General features: G+C 33.5%; 1 protein-coding gene across 1 annotated transcript; it reads left to right on the forward strand.

Moving 5' to 3' along the window:
* Positions 1 to 1661: 1661 nt before the first annotated feature.
* On the forward strand, positions 1662 to 10198 carry LOC106106253. Its single transcript, XM_013286807.1, has 6 exons — positions 1662 to 1767; positions 5606 to 5748; positions 6855 to 6969; positions 7747 to 7945; positions 8217 to 8379; positions 9576 to 10198. Exons 1-6 carry the CDS (start codon positions 1761 to 1763, stop codon positions 9684 to 9686), a joined length of 738 nt encoding a protein of 245 aa, XP_013142261.1. The 5' UTR covers positions 1662 to 1760; the 3' UTR covers positions 9687 to 10198.
* Positions 10199 to 10523: the final 325 nt, after the last annotated feature.

Raw genomic sequence — 10523 nt, forward strand, 5'->3', positions numbered from 1 at the left:
GTGAGAATATGTTTTTGCACTTGTAACCCTATTAACTATAACTATAACTTTTACGATAACCGGCGATTTGATGCAACTCACCCTAAGTATAGAAGTATTCATACGATATCCGACAAACATACATAATCTAGAGTAATAAAAGAAACAGTATGTCTTATCCTTTGTAGAACAATCACAATACAGGGTACAAAAAGAAATTTCTATGTAACAGGAGAGAAATCAAGAGATATTCAAGGGAATAGGGATTGTAATAAAAGAACAAAACATTTCGATTCCTATATCGAAAAACCTATAGTGCAACACATTCTATCTCTGTCTTAACAGCGTTAATAAGAGGGATAGGAATATGTTTTGATACAAGTATATTAGCAATGGAAACACACGGTATAAGTGACATGGAAACCGTCGGGTCCGGTGTCACGAAATGACTAAGATTGCGGGTGTTATTCAGGGTTCGCTGTCCCTTGAGGCTTGCAGATAGAACTTATCAAAGTCTGTAAGCATTTGGTAGACAGTCGCTGTGAAATTTATTTATAGGATTCGGTATTTATCTTTTTTGCATGCGATCTAACTCAAATGAATTTAAACATGGTAACAAAGGACAGTACAACTGGTGTGCGATTGTCGATTGTTTCTATAAGTCAACTGTTATGCTTATAGGAACTAAAATACGACGAAACAGTTGTGCGAGAATTTAGTCAAAGGCGTGGGCGTATAACTGAAGTTAGAATTATACAATAAAGTATCAAGACAAGTCTAGTCTACGAGATCTTTCACGTCGACACTTAGATATAATAGAGAAGTAATCATATCAAGAATATAATAGTTCAAGATTGTGTACTCAAAGATTCATCCCAAGTGGAAAATAACAGTGTAATAATATCATATATTTGATGCTGAGTCGAGTGGCTTTCGGTACATTCAATGAGGAGCTTCAGGCGAGAGAAATCCAATAATACTGGCAGCAAATGTGCTTACTGTTACATGGAAATCTTACAAGTAAAACGTTATATGTTTCGGTTGTATATTCAAAATATCAGAAAGAAATAGTTATGATTTACTATTCAAAAGGATTGTAACTTCATATTAGTATATTTTAAATTAATTTCCCATCTATTTATTTAGTTCTAATTATAAGCAGCAAGCTTTCGCCCGCGACTCCGTCCCCGTGGAAGAAAAAAACACAAAACTGAGCAGTCTATGTGTTCTTCCATATTATCCTCTACATCTATACCAAATTTCATCGAAATCTGTTCAGCCGTTTAGGCTACAAACTCTAACAAACATCCATCCATCTAAACTTTGCAATATATAATATTGGAATGATTATAGCACTAATCCATTCAAGGCCAGTTTAACCATTCGTTAGTTTTTCGTTCAATAATTTCTTGAAATGCGTTTCCGAACTACGTAACTTTAATTAATCTAACACTAATGAATCAATAGATATTGACAAAATAAATGGAAACAGCAACCCAGCATCAGAGATACATTTTACCAGAGTTTTAAAAGCAACCTAATTATAACGGGATTCATAGTTTATTGCAATAAATTTCAGCATGTCCATATTTAATAAGTATGTGATCACGATCTACGTTGACTTTATTCGGCTTTCAACCGCTTTCAGTTTTCAGTCGACGTTCATGTCTGAGAGGCGACGGACGTCTCCAACTTGGGTGTTAACTTCTCGCATAAAATGTTACGTACTAACAAATACGAATAACTACTTTGTGATGTGTGGATGGACATAATTATTTCATATGCCTGGTAAGATATTGATTTTTTATTTTAATTAAGATATCACGCGTTTACCTTACCATATAAATTAAGATTTTGAATAATTTAATACATCAGCAATTATTTTAAACACATAAATGTGGTACTTCTCATGTTCCATTTACAACTTTATTTATTAATTTTTACACGAAAGGCATTTCGTGTATCAACTCAAAAATCATGTGACAGATAAATTTTAATAATATAAAACAGTATATATATAATAATTTATGTTGTTGATTAAAAATACTCGTTACACAAAGTATTTAAAAAAAATTGTCATGTAACAAAAAAGGGCATAAATATTGATCATGAAGAGCAAAGTAGGTAATAATATTCAAATATCAATTACTGTTGGTCGCTGGGGGATCGTAATGTCTCATTTATTGCCCATTTCCCCATGGGAATTAAATAAAATAATTTCAAATCGAAAGGACTATATAGACAAGATACAAAATATTTTAAAAAATGTTGACAAAAGATTATTATCAAACAATTAAAGGTAACTAGCATTAAATTGTATAGATTAATTATCAGAAATCTATACTAATAGGTTTAAGTAATAACTCGGTGACTACGTACTAAGTACGCACATTAATAACATAAGGAAATTGTCCTACCTAACAATGCGATGTCATAAATGACACCCAAGACAACATTTTAGGCTCAACACTGATCTCAAAATTCTATCACAGTTTTGATTATCTTTGTTTTTACATTTACATTAACAGAACTTGAATTAAAACGTTTTTGAGTGGATTAAAACATTTCAAGAAATATAGAATAAAATTACTAGCTTTCGCCCACGACTCCGTTCGTGTGGAAAAAAAAAACAAAACTGAGTAGCCTATGTGTTCTTCCAGACTGTCCTCTACGTCTTTGCCAAATTTCATCGAGATCCGTTAAACCGTCTAGGCTACAAACTCTAACAAACATCCATCCATTCATCTAAACTTTCACATTTATAATATTAGAAAAAATAGTAACATAATGAGACTAGTAAGATTGCATCCGAAGCTGAATTTAAAACAACCTTTTATGCTCATAATTACTCGGGCAACGTTTGTACGTTTGTAAATAAATGCTATTTCTACATATAACATATTCCCTTCGTCACACGACCACGAAAATGGAGTAAAGGGAATTCTAGTGATTTACATTTGCGACGGCAAATAAAAAAGGTCACGTACGGATTCAAGCCGCACCTATATTTGTCTTCTGTGTACGCATTTGTTTTTAGATGTTTATTGTACAAAGAAAATATTTTTGCACGCATTGTAGACGATTATTTGAGCACTTCTTTTCTCGAAATTCAGTCTATTATATACAAATATAAATAACATTGTAATGAAATGTTTCAAATTATATTTAAGCTTTCGCCCACGTCTCCGTCCGCGTAGAATTATAAAAAACAAAAGCAAGTAGCCTATGTGTTCTTCCAAACTATCCTCTACGTCTATGCCAAATTTCATTAAAATGCGTTCAGCCGTTTAAGCTACAAACTCTAACAAACATCCATCTAAACTTTCGCATTTATAATATTAGTATGATTATTCTCTTTGAAACTTCATAGCATTTGTAATTTTGTAAATTTATTAAGTGATTTGTCATGTAGCGATAGGTAGGTAGGGCTTAACCTACATTTCGCAAATGCTGAAGTGTAAAATCGTAGGGCTTTGGAAATATAAATTAACATTCTTGTTACTTCTGTAGTAACAATTAAATGATTTCTTTTACACTATTCATTAATAACATTTTCAATGGTAACTAAAGATCCAGTACACAATTCAGTTTAAAATGCTTTTGTTTTATTCCATAGATCAATTAGGACTCAAATGTCTTAAGGAAATCTATTTCAGTTGTTGAAACTCAATTCAAAGGTAATGTTAAGCAAGAGCTTTGTAGAAATCCCTTCAAACTAAGACTCATGAAAGAAGCTTAGTAAGATCTAATTCAACGTCGATCAGAGGGCTCTAAGACAGAGTGCTTAGTGTAGATAACGCGCCTGATTTAGATTGGACCCTCTAAACGTTGCGGCGTAAATTGTAATTGATATTGGTAGTGACGTTATTCAACAGACTTAGTACGAACTCTGAGAATAGCATGATATGAGCAGAGAAAACTTTTAAAATTAACAAATGTGGATAGTTAACTTATTAAAAGTTTCGTGAGATATTATACTACATGATTTATAACACGACTAAAACTCAGTGATGGTCGCAACGCGTTAGCGAATAAAGCCGGCAACCACTAAGCCTGAAGGACCTCCTACGGGTTTGAAACTGGTCGGTCCCTACACCAGTCCCACGTGAGTTTTAGCCGTGTTATAAACTATAAATGTAGAGATAGATAGATAGATTGCTTAATCAATATTTAAGAAGATAGTAACAACCAATATTACAAATGAAAAATCGTTTTAGAGGATGAAAGTATGAGCGATGCTAACGCGCTATCTATATAAGCCATATGTAGATATGTTGGTTACATCCATAACGGACTTACACTAAAAAGCTGTCCGTTCTCGTCACGTCAATTTATCTAAACGAGCACGGATTTATTTCAAGGTTTAGGACACACAAGGGACAGTATGAAGAAAAACATTGTTAAGAACTAACGTATTCGGTTGTTTGACTTTTTTTCTCATGTAAAACATTTAATATATATTTAATACTAAAGATAGAAATAAAGACTACGCAAGATTTTTAAATAGAAATTCTGAGAACAACCATTCAATTTAAAAATAAAGAATTCTCGTTAGTTAGTAAATTAAACTACACAACAATACAATTGATTGCTACGCAAACAGGCTTCATTTATCATTGAGACAAGAATACTTCAGACGATTGTAGTCTAGAGACGATTAATGTACGGGTTTATTGAATTTTCGACCTTCTGCAGCAGATGTAATTGTTTGAAGAATTTGAACCTATCTGAAGTTTCTTTTAATATAGACAGAATGAGATGATTTTAATCCAAATTATCAAATCATTTTGGTACTAAAATTAGTTAAACTCCAGCTAATAATGTCATTTTGTCAAATTAATTGACAGTTTATTAACTGTCAATTAATATCGAAATATCAAATAACCTTACTTGCATCACTAAATTGAATATTTTGCACATTATTGATAACTTTTGCGATATGAATTCTCATATTATTAAAGATTTTTTAAGTGCTGATACAAGTCTGTCAGCTTTTTTCATCAAATGCTGATAAGATAATTGCTAACCACGTTATCGAGAAATATTCATGTAAAAGCAAAAGTATTCATAATGAAAAACATATTGCTGAAAATGTTATACTAAAATCTCGATGAAATTTGACATAGATGTAGAGGACAATCTGGAAGAAATATAATAAATAAATAAATAAGTACATTATCTGAAAGATAATCGAGACGACAATGACATAAATCAGAAAGTGTTAAGAATGAATGTGGATAGCTACAAAGGAAGAGGAAGACCGAAGAAAGTATGGATGGATTGTGTGGAAGAGGATATGCTTAAGAAAGGAGTAGATTCAGATATGACGGCTGATAGAGATGTACGGAAGAGCACATACTGTGCCGACCCTCCTTAAGGGATAAGGGAAAGTTGATGATGATGAATCTGGAAGAACTCATAATAGTAATTCCATTTTTTTGTTACACGCGGACGGAGTTACGGGCAAAAGCTAGAAGGTTCTATTGATTACAGTAACACAAAATCGAAGGCGCGGACGAAATCACAGGCATTTTTTTTATATTCATGGATTCATATACCTAGGTATATTGACTGATTCGTTTTTGAAGATTTATATTTAATCAATGGACTGAATGTATTGTTGCAGTGTTTCATAACAAAGCGGCGATGTGGTCCCGCAAGCAGTCTGTCTGCAGCGCTTTAAGTGGAGTCTCCAAAGGCGACGAGCCTTTGGCATCAGGGATCAAAGTCTACCCATTCGCTGTTGCTTTAAGAGTTAGAGTATTACAGGTAATATATCTCGCACCCAATTAAGAATAAAATATTCTTATAGTATGCATTCTTGTCTCTATGCATACTTGAATTCTCCATGTTTCATTTACGAGTACAAAATTTGTTTTGTTACGGTAAAAAAAGTTAAGTTTATCATATCCACGCAAGATAATTTCCAAAGTCAGTACAAATTTAAACAAACGCGAATGTAAACTTCACGGGCAATGCACTTTACGTGGCTTCCATACAATGTTACTCAAAGCTACAAGTGCAAGGTGAAACGGGACACGAACTTTTTACAGCTATCGAGAGAACATCAAAACGTTCGGATGATGAAAACAAAGAAACGATTAACGCTAATTTACGAAGTTCAAATGTCAGAAAGTTTATAAAGGAACAATTAAAAAGAATCGTAAATTTACCTGACATGGTTACGACTGTTCGAAATAACGCGTAAACATTGGCTATAAATAGCAACTGCGATCATGCAAATTATATAGATAGAGATGGAAATAAAATAATAAAAACCGAAGTTCAAGATCGAAATTTTATGACTAAAGATCCGATGACGGACAGTGCGCAGATTTCGAATTTTCTATAAACATTTAAATGTTTTACGTTCTCATTTCCGAAATCGTTTCACCATACAACAGCTTGGAATTGTATTCTTTCAATTTACAGTTATTTTATTTTTAACCGGCGAACCAAGAAATTTGTCTGATTAAATTAATTCCCATTGTAATATTTTCCACGTTATTTATAAAGCGTCTACAGTGAAAAAGTAAATTATCCGTAATGCGGAATGACATGGAATTAGCACATTTTATTGCTTTGACTCGACCTGAGCAACAAAATTTTGGATGCATAGTGCGAAAGTGGATATGCTTAAAGGAGTAAATTAATATATGACGGCTGATAGAGATGTATACAAGTACATACTGAGTTGACCCTCCATAGGGACAAGGGCAAGTTGATGATAAATCAAAAATGAGCGATTTTTGTATGGTATTTTATGACTGGGTGGCTTTTGATGCCTACTTCTAACATGGGACGTTTGTTGTCTAGTTTTTTTCCAGCGTATTGACTGATCAAACATAAATATTTTAAACTCTATTATTTTCTAGATTGTCTGTGGCATCGGTGGTCTGGTGGTTGGCGCGGTTGGATGGTTGGAAGAAAAACAAAAACCAGCGCTAGGATTAGGTGTGCCGGCGGGAGCTATAACAGTTGTAGCAGCAAGTAAATATATAATTCATGATTTTTTATACATAATTATAGTTTTTCAAGCACATTCTTCCGACTTACATTGTGCTTCTACAACGTTATCAGACCAAAAGCCAACTACAAACAGCTTTACCACACATTCTCAGAATTATTACAGTCTACATATTTCTAGTCATCATTTCATAGTCTACATATTATAGCCCACTAGTTAAATAAAAATGTTATAATTTACTTCAATCTGAAAAGACAGCTTCAAATAATGTACAGAAAAATTATACATTATAAAACTAAATGAAGATGACTTAATCCTCATAATTACATGTTCTATCGTAAACCACAGACCTGTGTTAATTAAAATATCACACTGAATTCGCAACATTTAAAATACTATGCTGTTAAAAGGACATATATAATCTTCTTAAGAGATAAGCACACCCGAGGGAACGAACAATTTGCATAAAATAACCTCCTAATGGCAGGTCTTATCCTTAAGCGTACTTAACCGTTAAATTATGGATTCAAATTCCGAATCCCAACTAAAGGTTTACGAGTTTTAAGCATAGCTTGTGACTTACTGTAGTTGGAATTCTATGACTAACTCCTGCACTCATAGTCAAGAGACTCCCTGAGTATAGATTTATGGCGCGAAATCTACTCTAAGGTATATTTATAACATTCAGTAAAAAACTAGCTGTAGACAGTAAAGTCTCTAATTTAAAGCCATAAATATTTTCATCTCCAAACAACTCGAAGTGTCGAACTATACAATTTAATTCTTTTGTATCTAACCAGCTACCTCAGTATACTTCAGCCGCGGTTTCGGAGGTTGGAACTCCGCGAGATCTCGGACGTCAAGGTCTTGGGGAGCGCCGTGGAGAGTTCTCGGACCTGCTCCCTGTGCTGCCGTGCCTCTAACTGCGTTGTGGACAGTCGCTATAGCCGCGCATATAGCAATGCTAGTGATTTGTATTAGAACACTAATGAATTTAGGGTAAGTTGGGTTATATGAACTAGTTGAATGGATTTAAAGACTGATCAATCATTAAGAAGTAAAAATTATAGGTAAAGCGAATAGAAGGTGTCCAATTGACTATACAATATATTTGATTTTTACACATCATGGATCAAGAAGGGAGCGATAAGTGAGATGACGTATGATACAGTTATGTGGAGAACAAAAACCTGATGCGCTCACTCTACGGGTGTAGGATAAGGAGGAAGACGATGATGATCTTGGTACTTTAATATTGTTTCCACGACAGTTGTAGCAGCACAACGTGCGTGGGCGTTGCCGTGGCACAGCTCGTGGTGTCAATCAGCACATTGGCCGCCACTGTGTATATGCTGCAATTGGATCTCAGGTTTGATCCCGCCGTCACCCCACCAAGACCTTCAAACGCACATATCTGTACTGCAGTTTCTATGGTACGTTGGATATTTAATAGTTTACAATTATAATGTATCTTTATTAACTGGACTCTATAAGGAAACTGACCTTATTTTAAATTTCCCATCTAGGTATCTATGTTGAAGGCTACCTTTAAAACACGATATTTGTAGAATTCATAATAATTTTAGTCTTAGTATAATAATTAAATATTTTAATTGCAAAAGTTTAGATGGATGAATGTTTGTTAGAGTTTGTAACCTAAACTGCTGAACGGATCTCGATGAAATTTGTCATAGATACAGAAGGTATAATTAAAGAACACAAAGGCGCGGGCGAAATTTAGTATTTTACTAAACGCGTCGGCGTTTATGCCTAAACATGGGACATGATTTTTGTGCAAATTAAACTCATTATACCAAGCTGTCGCCTAACCGCAGCACCATCACCAGCGAAATTTATTGGAATATATCCATGATACAATAATTTACGCACATTAATATATTTCTATTTATATATTAAAATAGATTTTGCCCGCGACTCCGTCAGCAAAATAAAAGTAGGTAGCCTATATGTTCTTCCAGACTATGTAGAGGACACATATGCCAAATTTCATAGATAAACTATCGATAATCTACAAACTCTAACAAACATCCATCTTTCGCATTTATAATATTAGTGTGATTATATATAATACCATATGTAACGTTTCCGTTTGCTGGCTGGTGGAATGTTGAATAATATTTATATTTAACATCTTATTGAAAATAGAATATCGATCTGTATAATCGAACGCAGCGTACAGTTTGATTTGTTACACGCGTTCATATTAAACTATTTCACAATCTTTATTGATGGTTTTCAATCAATCTAAGCCATTATATTTTAAAGATTATTTATTCTTAGAACTCTGTATTTTTTGTTTCTCATTAATAAAACAATCAAGAACATTAAGACGAACTTAAGTGAAGAGGTAGACCTAGAAAGAGATGGATTGCGTGAAGTCTGAAAGTTACGCTAGGAAAATAGAAATTAGGAATCAAGATATTAGCGATGTCATCGTCTTCCTTTACCTTATGGAGGATTAACTAACCTTCTATACATCTCTATCAGTCATATCTGAATTCACTTCCTTCTTACTCATATCCTCTTTCACACTTCATTCATAGTATACAGATGCTCATTGCATATAGAATTTTAATTTCAGATAAGCTCAAAAGGTGTATTTTCACAGGTGCCACTGACATCAGTAGCAGCCAACAGCGGTAACAGTGGGGATGGTGAAGCTGGTAGCCCTTTCGGGAAGGATAAGAACCCACAGTCAACACAAATAGAACCCACTTGATAAGATTTTATATATTGACATGCAACCCAATAATCAATCCGTTGTTCATCTCAGTTAGAGCGTGCGTACACTTGAAACTTTGCAAACTTCGCTTTGATTCCTATGAACTTATATTGAGGTGTTCACACTACTCCATTTCAGTTGTGCAACTAAACAGTTGAATTGGCTGCGAAACAATCGACAATCGCACAACAGTACAATAGTTTAGTCAAAGAAGTGCGCCCGCTGTTCCACTTTAATACCTAGCTTAATAACAGTGAATAGACTAATATATGATATCGATCTAACCGTTTTCGTACGCACTTTCTTATTACGTAATTAAAAAAAAATCGGATCAATCTTACGGATGATTTATTGGGTCAGACATAGACATAGAGAGATAGGTAATATTTTTTTAAGAATACTAAGAATAATGCTTCTTGAATCGAAAACTTTTTTAATCTTAACAGCACGAATATAACCGTCCATTCTCATAATTGAAGATAAATCAGTGGCGATGTCAACCTTTAGTTTTCTTTTTAATTTCTTTGATAATACATGTAAAAAGACTAGTTTAAAATGCTTTTTTAATAAATTTTATATTTAAATTGTAATTAAAATGAATGGTATTTTATTTTAGTTTTAAGAAATATTGTTTGTAAAATATATTTTATAGATTTTTCTTAAGATATAAAATCGAAAAAAAACCTTCAATTCTTGTAAATATCTACCCTTGTTCTGTACTTATAGTTTTATATAACTTTGTTCCACTGAGAATATCAGTTGTTCCGATGTTACTTGAGAACATCTTACATCAAAAACATCTGTGTAAGTGCTCTTAAGAAAAATTGCCATCGC

This window comes from Papilio polytes, unplaced genomic scaffold (assembly GCF_000836215.1).
Source record: "Papilio polytes unplaced genomic scaffold, Ppol_1.0 DF822289.1, whole genome shotgun sequence".
Classification (NCBI taxonomy): Eukaryota; Metazoa; Arthropoda; class Insecta; order Lepidoptera; family Papilionidae; genus Papilio; species Papilio polytes.

Bases quoted from the DNA above. Each gene is read 5' to 3' on its own strand.
- LOC106106253 (XM_013286807.1), top strand. The intron at 7,946-8,216 runs GTAAGTTGGGTT...TTTCCACGACAG, and splicing joins AGAACACTAATGAATTTAGG to TTGTAGCAGCACAACGTGCG. The intron at 8,380-9,575 runs GTACGTTGGATA...GTATTTTCACAG, and splicing joins TCTGTACTGCAGTTTCTATG to GTGCCACTGACATCAGTAGC.